Source organism: Ascaphus truei, chromosome 1 (genome assembly GCF_040206685.1).
Source record: "Ascaphus truei isolate aAscTru1 chromosome 1, aAscTru1.hap1, whole genome shotgun sequence".
In the NCBI taxonomy this organism is placed as follows: domain Eukaryota; kingdom Metazoa; phylum Chordata; class Amphibia; order Anura; family Ascaphidae; genus Ascaphus; species Ascaphus truei.
Window position 1 is genome coordinate 214,021,428 of NC_134483.1, and position 19,515 is coordinate 214,040,942.

General features: G+C 44.4%; 1 protein-coding gene across 1 annotated transcript in view; it reads right to left on the reverse strand.

The window, feature by feature from the left end:
* HSD17B4 (hydroxysteroid 17-beta dehydrogenase 4) overlaps window positions 1–19,515 on the reverse strand; it is a 155,279-nt gene that overhangs the window by 96,536 nt on the left and 39,228 nt on the right. Inside the window, exons 11-12 of the mRNA XM_075601069.1 lie at window positions 12,382–12,618; window positions 11,020–11,071 (exon numbers count right to left, since the gene is read on the reverse strand). Of these exons, the coding sequence (XP_075457184.1) occupies window positions 11,020–11,071; window positions 12,382–12,618 (289 nt within the window). The remainder of the gene's footprint in view (window positions 1–11,019; window positions 11,072–12,381; window positions 12,619–19,515) is intronic.

A 19,515-nucleotide genomic window follows, 5' to 3' on the forward strand; every position in this document is an offset into this window, starting at 1 on the left:
TTCGCTAGCGGCAACGAGTGACGTCATCCGTCGCGCGGCCTAAAAGGCAGGAATTCTCCAAGCGCTGAGAAGTGGTAATCGCACACGGATACTCTGTTAACCGATGTGTCTATAATTGTATTTATATAGCTCCACAGTTTACGCAGCACTTAACACAATTATAATACAAGATAAATAAAGTACAAACAATAGGGGGCCCTGCCCTGAAGAGCTGACGATCCAAGTAACGCATACCCCAGATTCCCGCTTAGAAACCTCCAAGTATGATATAATAATAATTGGAGCCTTTTCTCACGACCACACAGCTCCACCACATCCTGCACAACTCATACACATCACACTCTGTGAACAATAGTGGCCTTAGGGAAGGGCAACACGGGCAACTGCCCCACACTGTAGGGGGCCGCCACATTTTGTAAATGTTTTATTGGGTGAACAAGTTAATATGGGCTTTAAAGCTGCAGTTCAGTCTTTTTTTTATTTTTTTTTACATTTATTTTTTTACTTCAATAGTTTCATGTGTGCAATCTCTAATTAGCTAAAGAACTGTATAGCTGCAGGTCAATTCGTTCTCCATGTATTGATAGGTCGAAATTTGGTGACATATTAAAAGCTGTGATTTGTTTATAATCTGCTTGTCTGTCAGTGGAAGCTCATGAATATTCATGAGCATTCCTGAACTGACAAGTGCTAGAGGGAGGGCAGGGCTGACAAAGGGGTGTGCCAGGGCTTGTGACAGGACATGTAGGGGCAGTGCCTTAGCAAATGGCTATTAAAATAGAATACAAGAAAATTGGTCTTTCAAAGTTGTTTTTTTAAAAACAGAAAATGCTAAAAGTATTTTTTCTTACTACAGAACTGATTTATTAAAAAAAAACACACATGCAGGATATTGACTGAACTGCAGCTTTAACTACCACCTAACAAAATCTTTAACAACGATTTAACTGTTAGAGTGCAGTGTTAATATAATATTACACGTATTATGTAAATTGTAATGTTTTTCATTCCAGTTGTAATAAATATTAATTACACTGAATGTATTGTGATACTTTCATTGTCGCTTCATCGACAGGGTAAGGTGAAATTCAAAACCATCAATGCCTGACTTGCTAAATTGCTTATAGGTCATCACATTAAAACCTCTAAGAGGCCCTCAATGACTCTCTTGCCCGGGGCCCCAAGGACCCAAAGGCCAGCCCTGCGAAGTGTGAACAGACAATTTGGTGTCTGAGAATGAAAATATGTGTGGGAAGTTTGTAAAGTATTCAAGAGAGCAGGGATTCCCTGCTACTGATCTTTCACATGGGCACCTTTGAAGTCTTCTACCTAATACAACTTCTACAGCAAAACCAAGGAAGTACCAACATATTGTAGTTTAACTGCGGTGTCCTCATAAGGATAGTCCTTTATTTGTACATTATTAAGCTGAATGCAAACAAAACTATTTCAGGTGTGTTTTAATGTTTATTTAATGCCATACATTAATAATTAAATCTAGGCTCCGCTAACTTCATAAGACGTAAACCAACAGAATTATGAAAGTATTTACCTATTAAATGTAAGAATTTGATACTGTAATTGTAAACAAATTAGAAGGAGCTGCGTTAAATGTTTGTTTTGAAATTAAACACATACTGTAGCAAAGAAAGCCAGTTTGTTGCCCTTTTGTGGCAATTAGAGACACTTCACTAAAACCCGTCTTACCTATATCATGAACATTTTCAAAACCGTAAAAGCTGGGAACATAATTTGTGGAAAAACATATTTTTTATTGATTCCTACATATTCCTACATAAGAGACCCGAGTCTCTTCCCTCCCCTGTGCAGCTGCAGGCTACGGATGTCACACGTGTGGGCCAGGCACTATTAATGAGGGAGGGAGAAAGGAAGCAGGAATGTTGGCCTGGCAGACCACTAGGAATTGGTTTGAGACAAAAGGTCCACGATGGGGAGAGAAGTAAGGGTCTCTGGTAAGGGTTGAAGTGGGGGGACGCAACAGATTCCCTGTTGTCCATAAATGCTACAATACAACACTGTCTCTTGGCTTAAACAATAAAATGTTCAAACCCTTTAATATATCAATCACGGGAAAAAATTAAGAATTATTCATACAAATAATTTTCTTTCCTCAAGGTCTCCATGGCAGTCAGAGACAAATGAATTAAGGACCTCTCCTGGATGAGTGGGACAGGTAAAACATTATTGCTCCTCCTGCACAAAGACACCTCCTCTTTCTATCAGCATCTTGCGGTTTTCCACAGAACTCGCGGCACTAACAGAAAAGACACACGAGGGAGGAAAGCATGTATTGACTAGCTGTTTGAATATTTCATTGTTCAATGCCCATTCTACTGGATGGATCTTGTTTCTGATGAGGAAGTCAGCCTTTACATTTGGTTCCCACGAAATATGAAGAGCCGCAAATTGGGGCACGTATTTCTCTGCCCAACTTACTTCTGGATCTCCTCCACAGCTTGAGAACTTCTGGTTCCACCCTACTCATTTATGTAGCTACTCTAGCATTGCAATACAGCTAAACATTTGACAAGGAACAGGCACACACCTGCTGTTTAGTCTGCTCACACTCACTCTGCTCACAACAGCTCCTTGCAGCACTGCCTACCTCTGGCATCATGAACCTGCTATGTATTTCAACTGTTTTCTTTCTCATGGACTCATGGAGATGTTACTCCCTCTATCCACTACAAACTCCTCCATCCTGGCCCACACCCAACATCACCATACACCCTGGACTATTCAAAAGCCTTGCACTATCTACTGAATGTTGGTGGAGAACTCTAAAAAGCAGCACACCAACCACTGCTCACTCTAATGGCAAACACCACAAATTTACAACTCCCAAACAACTACCCAAATTTCTACTCATACTATTACTCTCTTTAGCAGGTGATATTGAACCTAACCCAGGTCCTCCCATTTCAGCTCTGTCCCATGCCCCTGAGAATTCCACCTTTAAATTCCAAAAAGGCCTATCTGTCGCCCATATAAACAGCCGGAGCCTGCTGCCCAAACTGGATGAACTAAGGGCATGGTGCCTTATGCATAAACCCAAAGCCATCGTTCTTACAGAAACATGGCTAACCCCTAAAACCCCTGATGCACATATTGCCATTCAGGGATACTCCATTTTTAGGAGAGATAGGTCAAAGAGAGGAGGAGGGGTGTTATTTTATATTGCAGACACCTTACAATTTACACTGTTAAATTGCCCACCAAGCCCACCCTCTTTTGAAACTCTAATTGGCAAAATCTGACTCCCCTTTTCTAAGCCCATCTTGCTCGCTGGCATCTACCGCCCCCCCTAAAGCCCCTCTACAATCCCTGACTGATATCACCCAATTTCTTGCCTCCATTTCCTCTCTGAATGAGAGAGTGAGCTGCTAGTTCTTGGGGATTTCAACTTCAATTGGCTTGACCCTAAAAACCACAAAATCCAGATACAACTCAAGTCACTTAACCTATCACAACTCATTTCCCAACCCACACGGATAAACCTGAAATCGCATAACCATTCCTTGCTAGACTGGATTCTCTCCTCAAACCCCAGCAGAATCCAATCCTCTGGCATCCTTCCTGACATTTTCAGTGACCATGCAATAGTGTACTGTGTAAGGAAAATTAAACCGCCCCAATCAAGCCCTAAAGTTCTCCTCACTAGAACATTTAAAAACTTTAACCCACAACAGTTTCTGGATGACCTTACCAACTGCCCATGGCACAGAATCGATTTAATTCCCGACCCCGATTCAGCGCTCGACTATTTCCAATCCGAGTTCTTAAAACTCTGCGATACCCATGCTCCACTACGCAAAATAAGGGTACGGGGGGCCCACCTTCCATGGGTTACAACTGACCTTATAGCACTCTACCAGTTCAGGGATGCCTTGTGGAAAAGCTACAAAGTAACTGGCACTACCAAGGATCTCAATCACTACAGATGCATGCGGAACATGTGCACAAGGCAAACAAGGCATGCAAAAGCACAATATTACTCTGACAATCTCCACCAAAATACATCAAACCCAGCTAACTTCTGGAAGGTTATCAACAATATATTCCAGCCTCCTAACCATCAACAACCAAGTAATATCACTAAGGGGGATATTACTCTGACAAACCCCACTGACATCATTGCAAATGCATTCAATGATTACTTTGTGGGGTGTGCCACTAACTTATTAGCGAAACGCAGCACAATCCCCAAACATGAATCTCATCCTGGGAGTATCCCTACAGTCCCACCCCCTCCCAACACTGCCCACAATTTTCAATTTAGCCCAGTATCTGAAGAGGAGATTACACAAGCGCTCCTCAAACTAAAACTAAGCAGCCAATGTGGACCCGACTTACTACAATCTAGGTTCCTACGACTTGGTGCCCCAGCCATTGCCAAACCAATTGCGTCCATAGTCAACTCTATCCTGTCTGCATGCCATATCCCTAGACCTGGAAAACTGCCAGAGTTGTCCCAATCTTCAAAAGTGGGGACAAAAACACTGTCTCAAACTACAGGCCAATCTCACTTCTCCCAATTCTATCCAAAGTTATGGAAAAATGTGTCCACTCCCAATTAAGCGATTTCTACACCAAGACAAATTTCCCTAGCCAATTCCAGTCTGGGTTTCGTCCCAAACACTCCACCGTTAACTACCCTGCTAAAAGTTTGCAATGAAATCCAGTGTGGAATGGAACGGGGACAACTCACTGGTGCAGTATTCCTAGATTTTGCAAAGGCTTTTGACACAGTTGATCATGTTATCCTGCTTAACAAACTCCAGAGCTCTGGAATAGGGAAACATGCTTTAAACTGGTTTCAGTTCTACCTATCAGGAAGATCCCAACATGTGTCCATCTCAGGCTCTAACTCCAACCCCCTGGATATCACCTGTGATGTCCCGCAAGGCTCTGTTCTGGGGCCCCTACTCTTCTCAGTGTTCATTAATGATCTTCCCACAGCTTGTAAGGAAGCCTCAATACACATGTATGCAGATGACACAATCCTATATGCACACAGCCATAGCCTCTCTGACCTTCAACACATACTTCAGTCTGACTTTTTGAGACTCGAAAACTGGATTTCCCAAAACAAACTGTTTTTAAACACTGACAAGACTGTAACAATGGTATTTGGGACCAAGACTAAATTTGTAAAGCTTCCAGTGACTGAGCTCCTGATTAGAACCAGCGCTAACACCACCCTAACACCTGTCACTAGTTTTAAATACCTGGGCTAATGGTTTGACTCCCACTTAACATTCGGGATGCACATTGATACCCTGACAACCAAGACCTATGCCAAACTAGGGGTACTTTACAGGAACAAATCCCTAAGTCTCCTGGTCAGAAAGCGTATTGCACAGCAGATGCTAATGCCAATTATTGACTATGGAGACATAGTATATGGCTCGGCTCCTCAAACCCACCTTAGCAAACTTGACACCCTCTACAATTCAATTTGTCATTTTGTTCTCCAATGCAACTACAACACACATCACTGCGAAATGCTCAAAGAACTAGATTGGTCATCACTAGAGTCTAGGTCATCACTAGAGTCTAGGCGCAAAGTTCACCTTTCCTGTTTCACCCTCAAACTTTCTGGGCAAGCTACCCAGCTACCTGAACAAGCTCCTCACCCCTACCACATGCAGCACCTATCACCTGAGATCAGACTCCAAAAGACTATTTATGGTCCCAAGGCTCAACAAAGTATCCGGACGTTCCTCCTTCTCCATCCGTGCACCCCAAAACTGGAACAACCTACCAGAGACTCTCACATCCACCACCAGTTTAAGATCTTTCAAATCTAAGGCTGTCTCACATTTTAATCTGGTCTGTAACTGTTTCATATGCTCATAATATATATTTTCTTTAACTGTGCACGCAATGTCTTGTATATAATGTATACCCTGTTCATTTATGTAACTGTACTTGTAACCATGTATTATCTGTTTTACTCTGTGCCCAGGACATACTTGAAAACGAGAGGTAACTCAATGTATTACATCCTGGTAAAATATTTTATAAATAAATAAATATGTATGCAACGGACATCTGATTGTCTGAATGTAGTCACACTAATCATCCGTGAAGATCTGGCTGGAAGTTTACTAATGCTATATTTATATCTTTTAAGTGTAAGATGTTGGCGGTAGCGCCTTGGCTTTCTTGATCCCACAGAACCTGGCAAACCCTCAACCCTCCAAACTTGTATCTGTTTTGTATCTTCATTGCCTATATTTTCCAACCAGAGGAGGATTTTTTTTGTTTTATTCGGATATTCTTATTAAAAGAGACAAATCCTTTGTGTCTTTGGTCCATGCATTTAAGAAGTTGTTTGAAAGGGACCTCATGTGGAGGCGATCCCACGTAACTACTTCAAAAGTAAACATAAATACCCAGTGCTTTCATATAGTCAAGTGCTATTGGATCAGGTAGATTTCTGAGGTAATGGGCTGTTTTCTTTACCTTGAAAATCCTTTCTAGTGGAAGATAAGTTATCCTGAGGCTGTATCGATTATTACCCCTAAACATTTTAGTCGGTGCACTAGTGTCAGCTGACTTTTCTTCCAGTCGACTAGCCATCTGTGTTCTGATAACTCCTGTAACACTATTTCTGTATGGTGTTGTGCAATATGACTGGAACTAGCTCTAATTGGTCACCCATGTACGGCAATACCTCTTTTCCCGAGGCTTGCTACAATCACAACGAGAATCTTGGTAATGGTGCTTGGAGTTGTTGCAAGCCTGAACGGGAGTGCTTTGTAACTGGGAATTTTGTGAACTGAAATAGGGATGTGGAAATATGCATCTTTTAAATCTACATACGAGAAGTTTCTCGGTTAAATGGCATGAAGTATACAACGTAGAGACTCCATCTTGAATGTTCTTATTATACCTTTAAGAACCGTTTTACTCCTGTTATGTCTCGGATTTCCCTGTAATCTCCAGATTGTTGTTGAACAAGCTACAACATAAAATACATTCCCACTTTTTTGACTTGTTGGAACCTGAGAAATTATCTTTGTTTGCTAAAGGAGAGAAACGATTTGATGTAGATCTTTGCGTTCTGATATGCTCCTGGGAGAAGGGGATTTTATGGAAAAAAAATATCTTATTTGGGAATCGAGAAGGGAGTGTCTTTGTCTGATTACTTCCAACACCCATGTGCTTGCGGTAGTAAGGCCCCAGTCCTCCAAAAAATTGGAAGTTCTGCCGCAAACTGCTGTTTGGCTGAGGGACACGGTTTTTAGACCTTCATTGGATATTAAACATGGACTTTCCCATTGGGGCATGAAAAAATTTGAGACATTGCTCTGCTGCTGGATTGCATTTAATAGGGTCATCCAGGCCTGTATGTTTTAGCCTCTCTGAAAAAGTGATTTGCTGCATAAGAGGGGGGACGGGATTCTCTGTCTTATCTTTCGGAAGGCATTGACTTTTCCCACTTCTCTTGCTGATTAGATCGATTATTTTATCTCCAAATAAAATTTCAGCGTCAGATGGTAGCCCACACAATCTATTTTTAGAAAAGGAATCTGCTGGCCATGAACAGAGCTACAGGGCTCTTCTAATTGCCATTGTTGAAGCCACGGTTCTAGTCGAGAGACAAACAGTCACAAGAAGCTTCACCAAAAACATCTTCTGCTCTCTGAGTTTTATCCAATGGCTTTTAAGAATGTAGATCTCTTCACACCCTCTTGAACATCTTCCTGTAGATTGACCAGTCATGCACGAAGTGCTCTTGCCACTGATACTGCTGGGTTTTTTTTTATTAGAAGCTCCTGCTGTTATACCTTTTTGAAAGCAGTTTCATCTTGCAACCCATTGGATCTCTCAATGGGGCCCCATCTTCCAATGGTAATTTTGTTCTTATGGTTAATTTGGATATAAGAGCATCTACCTTAGGAACAGATTCCCCAAATGTAATATCATGGTTCTGAAACGAGTAAATTCTAGAAAACAGTCTAGAGATTCTCTGGCTATGATGTGTGATGCTTTAGGCACACGAAATAAAGATGGTTTTCTTAAAGAACCTTGTAACAAAACCTCTTGGAGTGTGTGTGCTTCCTCATGTCCCTGAATGCCCATAATTGGATTGACTTAATTCTTCTACTTTATCAACATTAAATGCAATCTCCTCTATGACACTGAAATTCCTGCTTGTTTCCTACCATGGTCCATAGAGAGGGAAGCAGCAGTGCGGCCAGAACGGAGGAACGCTATACCCCAGACCCGGTCGCCGGTAAGCCTGCTCTGCGGCACAGGTAAAGAGACGATAATGAAAGGAGGAGTCAGAACAAGAATTGTTACCTGTCCGGCTCAGCGAGGAGACGGCCTTAACCCCTTCGTCTCCGATTACCATGGAGGGGAAAGAGAAAGAATGAACCTTACCTAACTTCTGTATGCTAATATGTTTGTTGTATTAACTGGTTAAAAAGGGCCGATAACACTTTGGTCTATTCTGACAACCAGGGGCCACAAAGAAACAAAAATGACATTTGAAAAACAATATTGTGTACAGTAATTATTAAAACCTGTAGCGTTTAGATGGCAATACAGTTCATAACAACCATAACCCTTTCCAACATTCAAGGTCATGAATAAAACATTTAAAGTGCAACCTTGAATCATGCTTATCACATAAATGAGTCTCAGAGGTGTTCTAAAGCTGAATATTTAACACTTACATACCACTTGGGAAGCACATGAAAACTGCTGCTGAACTGCAATGAAATATCAATAGCTTCCTAAGTAGGGCTCTCCACAAGAGAGTTACAGTCACAAATGCATTTTCCTTTTAGATGCTTCTTAAAAAATAAATTCAGTGTGAATCTGATGGAAAGCCCCCATGATACTTCTGCAGAAAATCCATTTACTGTACCCACAGTAAGCTCACCAGACTACCCACGCCATCAAAATGTAAAAACAACTTTATTATTGCCTTGTTCTTTGAACCTTTCCGTTCCAGAGAAATATGCAATGCACAGCAAAGCAATGTGTTTCTTGCCCCTCAGGCAGTGTGGGGAGTAACGTTACCAGTGCAGGGTTTCATCCTGCTAGAGAACTAGACTTCTACAAGATTCATTTTCCAAAGCAACCCCGAGATACCATATTGTAACAATTATAGTATGCCAGGAAAAACAGTTCAGTGCGGATCACTGTAATCAATGTAAGTGTTTTACTGCGGATTCATTTAGAGCATCAGGACACACTTACATTCTACAACACATTCCCTTAACTTGCCAGGCCCTACTGTATAAGGAAAAAAAGGAGTATTAGAAGCATGTTGCTCTTTAAAAATAAATAGTGCAATTGTGCTTGAAAGAATTGAGAAGATAACTATTTCTATAAATATTATTATCATTTATTTATAACGTGCCAACATACGGTATTCTATAGCGCTGTACAATATGGTTGAAGGACAAAAAAACAATAAAATATCAAACATTGTTACAGCAAATAAGGAGGGCGGACCTGCCCCAAGGAGCTTGCACTCTATAAGGAGAGGAAAGTGTAAACACAGGGAAAATGGGGATGAGAAGGTTGATGTGCGTTTCTGATGGAGCTGGCGTTTGGGAAGAAGTGGGATTATGTGAAGGTAGAGCTGTGAGAGCAGGATAATGTGCGAAGATGGAAATACTTACAATATGTTTCTTAAATACTACATACATTAGGCTGGTGGGTTTAAACTCCTCACTGCCACAGGAAAGTGTAATGGCACTTCTCTGTTCTACTACAAGCAGTAGGATAATGGAATATAGCGTGGAATACTGCAACTAGGAGTCAAAAGATTACCCTTGTCCTTACCTACTACTGTAACTGCCTCAAATCACAACTACTGATATAGTTGAGACAAAAACATTCACAGCTGCAGCATGGATTCAGATGCCCTGAAAGTGGTACTGTCATGTGGCGTCTGCAACCCAGCAATCATGACCCTGGTGCTCATCTTGACTCTGTGATTACAGGCAATGACATTTGCAAGGTATGCACTTAGAGAGATTATAGGAAAGTTTGCACTACAAGCTCACCTAACGGACCAGTCCATCCCTTCCCACTTTTTTTTTTAGTTTTATATGGATGAGAAGCAGGTGGTCCCCAGAGCTGAGTCACATTCATTTCAGTTCTGACGCCGAGATGCCACCGGCACTTCTGCAAATTGAAATCCGCCACGCGAGCCACTTAACGTAGCATCACCTGATTGGCCTGCGTGACGTGGGAAGATTTATAATATGATTTTGTATCCCCTGGAGGGGACGGTACATTTACAGGTATGTATCTCAGGGACCAGTGGGTCCCCGGAGCTGAAATGAAAGCGATTTTCTTTCCTAACCCCACATTCCCCATCTTTGGGCCTCTGAATGAATCCATATAAAAGGTAAGGGAAAGCAACGGCAGGGGCGACTGTGCAAACTTTTGTTGGACACGCTGACATCAGGCAACATGGAGTAGCCAGAGGAAATAAAACTCCACCCAAGCCTCAGCTCGTTAAGTTATCAAATATAGTTATCGGTGCTGATTTTTGGTAATCAAAGCATCAATTACCCAGATATAATGTCTTAAACACGTCACTGCCTTTAGCACACGTTTGTCCCGGGACAGGCTGCACTTTAATGAATGCTACAGCTCAAAGTGTGCATGTTTCCGCGTTAAAGCTGCCCCAATGTTTCAGTGCCATTTGCCGTCAAACATTTTTAATATTGGTTGGCTAAAAGTTTATAAGTCAAAAAGCTTCTAAATGAAAAAAAGAAAAATGTAATCTCACCAACGAATTACCTCCAGCTACACCAAGTTGCGAGAGAGCCAATGCATTAGTCAAACTAGAAAATGTCTACATCATATCAACAAATAAGTGCTTACAAAAAAGGTTAGGAATTACACAACCTTTATTCATTTAGGGGGTTTCTGATGTGCAAGCATTTGTTACTAAGTCATGAAAATATATAAATGAATTGAAAAAGTGTAAGTTCACTTATTAACATATTGTACACTGACCTGAAGATGGAATCGCCTTGTAGATTTCTAAATACTGTTCTCCATGTAGCACCTGGATAAAATAATTAAAATATGTTATCAAGCACTGGTAATTAGTATGAATCTCTTAGAGTGTCTAATTTTCCATACACACTAATATCACAGATCCTGCTTGATCTCAGGATTTCAAGGAGCTGCTAAGTATCTAAGGAAGAAGTGGGCTAATGCTTCTTAAATATTGTATGTTTTGATCATAGCACTTATCGTTCTTTAAAAATAGCCTCTGAAATGTACTAGTATGGGAACAACAATGAACACAAATGCTGTCTGGCATCATCCGCACGTCAGTAAATGACTTCATTAAGACTCATGTTGAAAGGTCAGGCCAAGTTTGGGAAAAGATATTGGGCTCAAACCTGCTGCTTTTATGATTGGGCTTAGCTGGAATATATATACATTTTAACTTTCTCTGTAAGAATAGTTAAATTGCTCATCAGCCTTGCATTTAAACAGGGTGCTTTTCCCCTTTAGCAGTACTTCAATTGCCTTTCAGCTCTGCTCTTATAACGTGCTGCCAAGGTTCCTACAGGTTTCATTCATCTAAGTACTGTCAGGCTGCAGCAGTGTTGAACTCGTGCACAAGAATGTGCAGAAAGGAAGAAGGAACTGTCGAGAACAGTTGCAGGCAAATAAATTAAAATGTAGGATATACTGTAAAAAAAGATAAGACTATAATTTTAAAATATGTGCATTTTCTCTACCATTTTCTTTGCTACCGTATGCACTTTTTAGTGTTCTTATGGTCTCCTCTGCCAGACCTATGAACTTAATGTACTAAACAAAAGATACAAGAGAGTGGCTATAATAGTTAACTACATTGTAGTGACCCACAAGCGTTAGGCTGCGTCCATAGAAGGACAAGCAGCGCTGAGCTGTGCGGACGCTCCGCGCTGAGCCCCGGCATCCTCAATAAGCCTGTTTCAGGCTGGCAAAGAAATGGCTTCAAAGTGGGAGGGAAGAGTTTAAAATGAACTATTGAGGATATCCCTCCCCCCCCCCCCCACAAAAAAAACAAGAATAAAAGAAGATTTCCAGAAAGATATAAAAGGAAAAAAAAAGGGGGGGGGGAGCTCGGTATATGGGAGCATGGACCATTACTTTCTTTATGGAACCAGTTAGAATGTTTTTGATTGATATTTTTGCATGAAGTGTAGATTATTTAAAAAAAACAACTTATTGTATCTGCATTTATTGAACCCTTATTTGTCAGACAACCATTTGGTTTCCCTCCTTAACAGAACATATTTGAAAACAGATTATCTTCAAAGAGGGAATAAAAAACAAATGTGACAACAGAGTACTTGGTAGATTGTGTTCGCTTACCCTGGTAAAGTCAATATTAAGCCCGGGAACCGAGGCAAGTCCTCCTCCCATAAACGCAGCCTGGGAAAGGATGACGCCAAACGTGGGCAAACAGCTGAAGTCTTCACTGCCTTCGAAGAGGAATTTCAGGTGATTGGGATCCTTGGTAGACATGCCCACTCCAAGAGCATAGAGAATAGGCTGTATGTGGGTGTAACTGTACACCGTCCCAGGCAACTTCATCCCGATCGCTTGGCTCTGCAGAGGACACAAGAAATCAAAGATTTACTACCATTCAAATGTGTGACTATCTGCAAAAACTGTACTGAAGCACCATGTCTGCTGAATGCACTGAACTTGTCTCCTTCTCAAAATAGATTTGCTTTTAATAATAAAACATAAATGCATGGTTTCTTTTTTTTGACTTTATGCAGAAGCGAGTTTTACAAATATTGATGAATTATTTTCCTTTCTAATACACATTCCTCACCAAAATATTACCTACAGTATGTGACAATTTAGTTGATTTTATCTTTGCATGAATCAGAAATGTAAAAAAAAAACACAGCTCTTCTATTGAGCGCATTCAGCTTATATTTTCATTTCACATTTTGCCTTACAGATTTAGTTTTCCCCTGACACTGGTTAATAGTAAGTTGTCAACGTCAGTGTCAACCTTTGCATCCTCATGTATGGGACTTGAGAAAGTCAGAAAGCCTCAGCTTTACTTCACCCGCTTCACTTCCTGATTGCTCATGCAATAGACACACATATCTTTTATGAGGTAGATATCAATATCATGATTCACTTTTGTATAGTACCTCATTTCCTAAGAAAGGTTCAGCAGTGCCCTGACAAGAGCAGGCGCAAATAAAGTTTCATCAATTCCTCAAAAGATTGTAATTTTGGACACTGACATTTCACTTAAGGCAGCACATCTTGTTCATAACCACCACATTAATAGAAGATGCTATACAACAACCAATAGGAACGAGGGGGTTAAGGGGAAGGGATAAGGGGGAGGGAGAAGAGGGGAAGAGGGAATGGTGGAAGGGGAAGAGGGAAGGGTGGAAGGGAAAGAGGGAAGGGTGGAAGGGGGAGAGAGGGGAGGAGCGAGGGGTGAAGGAGGAGAGAAGGAAGGAGCGAGGGGTGAAGGAGGAGAGAGGGAAGGAGCGAGGGGTGAAGGAGGAGAGAGGGGTGAAGGAGGGGGAGAAAGAAAGGAAGAGAAAAGGAGGTAGGGGGAGAGAGAGAGGATAGAAAAGGGAGGGAGAGAGGAGGATAGAAAAGGGAGAGAGAGAAGAGGATAGAAAAGGGAGAGAGAGAAAAGTTAGAAAAGGGAGAGAGAGGAGGGAGGGGAGAAAATGAAAGGGGGAAGGGATTTTGGTTTATTTATATCCATGTGATTACTTTTAGTATAATTGAAAACACATAGAATTGATTAAGCAGATTTAGGCTGTATTTCCAATGTACAACGGCATGCAATGACATTATTAAGGGACAGTATTTAAAGATGGACTGATGACACTTGAATCTATGAGCCGCTGAGGAAGCTGGTTTTCAGTGAAACGGATGGGGCGATATCAAACATACTGAATGAGCTGTCCAGGAGATACAAGCGAGAGAACACACCCGCCCCCAAAGCGAAACATGAAGTAATGTTTCTGACGAGTCACGAGGGTGCTGTACCTGGCAGAGATCGGGGCGCCTCAGCTGTTGTAGTCTGCGATCTCCAATTTGCTCTTTGATAAGTGCTGTTTTTGAGTGCACTGAATTCATCTTTTATATGTAACGGGTATTCCACCCCACCCAATCGCATATATAGTGTGGGTGAGTAGAACATGTAGTGTTACCGGTGTGGTGCGTATACCTGCAGGCTCACAGGAGGTCTGAGCCTCCGCTAGTGAGAGCCTGGGGTGAATCCTCTGGAACGAATCTTCTTTCAGCGCCTCCACCTATGTAGGATTCTAGGGAAATGTAGAATGACCCTAACATAGGAACCCACTCAGAAACCACACACACAGTGATTATATAACGAATGACTTTACTACCAAATAATAACCTGTGTCTCTCTCACGAGGAGACACTAACAGTGACGTCTCGCAGGACGATTCCCCGACACCAGGTGATCCCACCCAGTGTCCCAAGAACCCCACCCAATGTCCCATACTCCTACAGAGATAGTCAATGGGTGACTGCGCAGTCACTAAGAACCTATAGGACTGTTGGTGCACATATGTTGGTATAATACCTGCCGAGCACTCCGGTGCTCGGGTCAGCAACAATCTTCTCAAAGGATCAGTCGGGTGATGCCTCCTTCTGATCCTTCAACCGCACTCCTTGTACGTGGGCCGCTAGAGCGGTCCCACTCCGGAACAGTCTATGTGGACCCCAACGTGGGTCCAACCGGCTCACGGGAACCGCGATACTTCTCTGTGTCCCCACCTATATAAGGGGCACGTGCTGCACTATAGGCCGTCCCTATAATACAGCAAACTCTGATGGCTTGGGATACTCCTATGGGCCTAAAGGGTCAGGACCTGTCCCACTCCCCTAACTACCCACATCCCTAAGCCTCACTAACTCTAACAGCCAACGTGCTGCGCAACAAGGTGCCTGCCTGTCAGACCTCACAGCACTGCCCGCTGTGACTCTGACAAGGCAGCACTCCAAACTAGGGGCCGCGTCCCTATCTAGGACCTCCCTAAGCAATTACCCACTCAACTAGTGGGGAGTTGGGGCCTACCTGGGGTGTAGGTACCTATATGGGGCAGAAGCTGCACTCGCTCCCCGCACCCTTCCTTCCCTACAGCTCCCTGACTCCAACTCTCTTAACTGCGGACTTCCAACTACTGGAGTGACAGGGTCCCTTACTCTAAGGCAGTCCCTGGCAACACTCCTATCATAGGGTAACTCAGAGCTATCTTGGACCAAGGGGGTGCTGGCCTAATACAGGGGAGTCCCTCTCTCCTGCACCCTACCTCCTTCCCTTGTCTGCTCCTTCCTCTGACTTTGCTCTGACTCACTACGCAGCTCTCTGCCCGCGAAATGTATCCAATCTATCCAGGGCAGTCCTGCAGCCCTATTGGCTCCTATGAGGCACCTGGTGCCTCCCTCGCTAGGCACTATGGGAATTGTAGTCCCGGGGCACCTATAATAACATTGGGGCCGCGTGCGCACCTTCCCTCTGCCTACACTAACTCCTAATGGCCGCCGCAACCTCTCACAAGCTACTACTCTACTACTCTACTCTACTAGCTCTCTACTAGCTCTACTCTAGCTACTACTCTACTCTACGCAACTACTCTACCCTACTCTAGCGCGACTCTCCTGCGCCTTCTCTGCCCTCACGCAACTGTTCCCTGCCTCTCGCAGCCTCCCTGCGCATCCGCGAGCTATCGGGGCCGCCTGGGACCTACTGCGCATGCGCGAACCGGCGCAACATGGCGGCGCCCTTACAACCCGGCTCCGAGAGCACCTGGAGCCCTGTAAAGCACACGTCCCTGGCAACCCCCGAGCCGGGGCCTGACCGCCCTCACCGCTGAGATCGCCGCGCGGTGCCGCCATTTGACTCTCCTGCACCCGCGATCGCCAGTAAGGTGAGGGGGGTGCTGACAGGTTGGGGAGACCTGGCTACATATAATATAAAACATATATCTTATAGAATTACACTATGTTCCTGTTCTATCTTTCTCACTTAAAAGACTTGTGAAGAATATAAATATCATAACAAACAACACTAACAAACAACAACATGTAACACTACTTTCAAAAAGCAGGACAACTATTTCCACCTTGTGAGTGTATACATTATTAGACCACTGGTTACTTCCATTGGGATTTAAACGTATTGCACTATCTGCCCTTTTTCTCTCCCCCCTATATGGGCATTGGGAGTTGCGCTCTGTTTTCGAGCGAGAAATACAACAACCAATAGCAAATTATTACTACCTGATTCAACTTCCCACGACGTCACGATTTTAAATCACACAGACTATATTAATATTTGTACTGTATAGCACAACCCCTACTTGGGCATTCATTTTTTTTATTGCTTTACATGAACTGCTGCTTTTGTTTGCAATATGGACTCAAAACTCAAGTCTAGTGTTTGCCAACCCCAGTCCTCAAGAGCCACCAACAGGACAGGTTTTAAGGATATGCCTGCTTCAGCACAGAGGGTTCAATCAGTTAACAACTGAGCCACTGATTTAGCCACCTGTGCTGAAGCAGGGATATCCTTAAAACCTGACCTGCTGGATGTCCTTGAGGACTGGAGTTGGCCACGCTGCCACGACAGTATACAGGCTAGGAGGGCAAAAACTGATGTAATCAACAAATTAGTCATGGCTATGTAAAAGTAAAGTACATACACATAAGGCACATCTCCAAGTAGCACATTGTAAGTAGCAAGAAAACTGAAGTTTAAAAGGCAGGACCTTTTACCCTAACAGACCATTTTCTTTTTTCCTCAGGTAAATCCCATATTTGAATCCTGTCTCATTCACGCTTTGCTGTGTGTATTTTTGTATATGCAACTGAAACAATCCTAGGTAAATCCCATATTTGAATCCTGTCTCATTCACCCCTTAATTAAATTAAGCTTTCACACCTAGGCAGGAAACACCCTGTGTAGAAAAACCATCTGTTTGAATGTGCCTCACATGTGCTAATTAAGCAGGCTGAATTTAACTGTCAGGTGACGTGTTAGGCCCATATAAACACAGGCATAGCAGCCTTAAGCTGTTGGAGATGGGCTGCAAAGTAGCATATTGTAAGTAGCAAGAAAACTGAAATTCAAAAGGAGTGAACAAGTGGACAACACCTACTGGCCCTAATGCCTGGATTTGATCTACACTGGAAAGGAGAATATTATCTACTAGCTGAGAGCCCCGGCGTTGCCCGGGATGTTTGTGGTGTGGGTGTGGCATTTGGGTGGGGAGTGGTCCACGCGGCCCATGTGCGGTGGTAGTGCTGCTGTGGCTGTACTGATGGTGATTGTATTGGTGTGCTGATTTGGGAGGGTTTGGTGCTGATGTGGGGGTGCGGATGTGGGTGTGCCGATGGGGGAGGTGCAAAGGTGGCGATGTGTGGGTGCTGATGGTGTTGATGGGGGCTGGGAATGGTGGGGAGCCGAGAATGCCAGTGTGCTGGGGGGGCATGGGATACCGGTGTGCTGATGTGGTGGTGCTGGGGTGTGTGTATACATGTTTGTGTGTATACATTGTATGTGTGTGTGTGTATACATGTGTGTGTGTGTGTATGTGTACGTGTGTGTGTATGTGTATACACGTGTGTGTGTATACACGTATGTGTGTGTATACACGTGTGTGTATACACGTGTGTGTGTACACATGTTTGTGTGTGTATACACGTGTGTGTGTGTGTGTATACATGTGTGTGTGTATACATGTGTGTGTGTATACACATGTGTGTGTGTACACATGTGTGTGTGTACACATGTGTGTGTGTGTGTACACATGTGTGTGTGTGTGTACACATGTGTGTGTGTGTACACATGTGTGTGTGTACACATACATGTGTGTGTGTGTACACATGTGTGTGTGTGTGTATACACATGTGTGTGTGTGTATACACATGTGTGTGTGTGTATACACATGTGTGTGTGTGTATACACATGTGTGTGTGTGTATACACGTGTGTGTGTGTGTGTATACACGTGTGTGTGTGTATACACGTGTGTGTGTGTATACACATGTGTGTGTATACACATGTGTGTGTATACACGTGTGTGTGTGTGTATACATGTGTGTGTGTGTGTGTATACATTATGTGTATGTATACCTGTGTGTATACGTGTGTGAGTGTATACGTGTGTGTGTATGTGTACATGTGTGTGTGTGTATGTGTACATGTGTGTGTGTGTGTGTATGTCTCCATGTGTGTGTGTATGTCTCCATGTGTGTGTATGTCTCCATGTGTGTGTGTACGTGTACATGTGTGTGAGTATATGTGTACATGTGTGTGTGTGTACGTGTCTACGTGTACATGTGTGTGTGTGTGTGTATGTGTACATGTGTGTGTGTGTGTGTGTACGTGTCTACGTGTACATGTGTGTGTGTGTCTACGTGTACATGTGTGTGTGTGTCTACGTGTACGTGTGTGTGTCTACGTGCGTGTGTGTACGTGTGTACGTGTGTACGTGTGTGTCTACGTGTGTGTCTATGTGTGTGTGTGTCTACGTGTGTGTGTTTGTGTATACGTGTGTGTGTTTGTGTCTACGTGTGTGTGTTTGTGTATACGTGTGTGTGTTTGTGTATACGTGTGTGTGTGTATACGTGTGTGTGTGTCTACGTCTGTGTGTGTGTGTGTGTCTACGTGTGTGTGTGTGTGTGTGTGTCCCTGTGTGTGTTTGTGTCCCTGTGTGTCCTTTGGCCCGTGACTCCGCCTCAGGGAAGGGGGGGGGGGTGGGGGGGAGGTGGTGGGAAGGGGGGGGGGGTGGGGGGGAGGTGGTGGGAAGGAGGGGGGGGAAGGGGAGGTGGTGGGAAGGGGAGGTGGTGGGAAGGGGGGGGGGGGGGGGGGGAGGTGGGGGGGTGGGGGGGAGGTGGTGGGAAGGGGGGGGGGGGGGGGAGGTGGTGGGGAGGTGGTGGGAAGGGGGGGGGGGGGGGGGGGGGGGGGGGGAGGTGGGGGGGGGGGGGGGGGGAGGTGGGGGGGGGGGGGGGGGGAGGTGGGGGGGTGGGGGGGAGGTGGTGGGAAGGGGGGGGGTGGGGGGGAGGTGGTGGGAAGGGGGGGGTGGGGGGGAGGTGGTGGGAAGGGGGGGGGAGGTGGTGGGGAGTTGGGAAGGGGGGTGGGGTTGGCTTTGGGGGGTGGAGGTGGTGAGGAGGTGGTGGGAGGTTGTAAGGGGGGAGTGAAGGGAAGGTGAAGGGGGGGTGAAGGTGGGGGTGGAGGGGAGGTGAAGGGGGGGGGTGGAGGGGGGGGGTGGAGGGGAGGTGAAGGGGGGGGGTGGAGGGGAGGTGAAGGGGGGGTGGAGGGGAGGTGAAGGGGGGGTGGAGGGGAGGGGGTGGAGGGGAGGGGGTGGAGGGGAGGTGAAGGGGGGTGGAGGGGAGGTGAAGGGGGGGGGTGGAGGGGAGGTGAAGGGGGGGGTGGAGGGGAGGTGAAGGGGGGGGTGGAGGGAGGTGGAAGGGAAGGGAAGTGGAG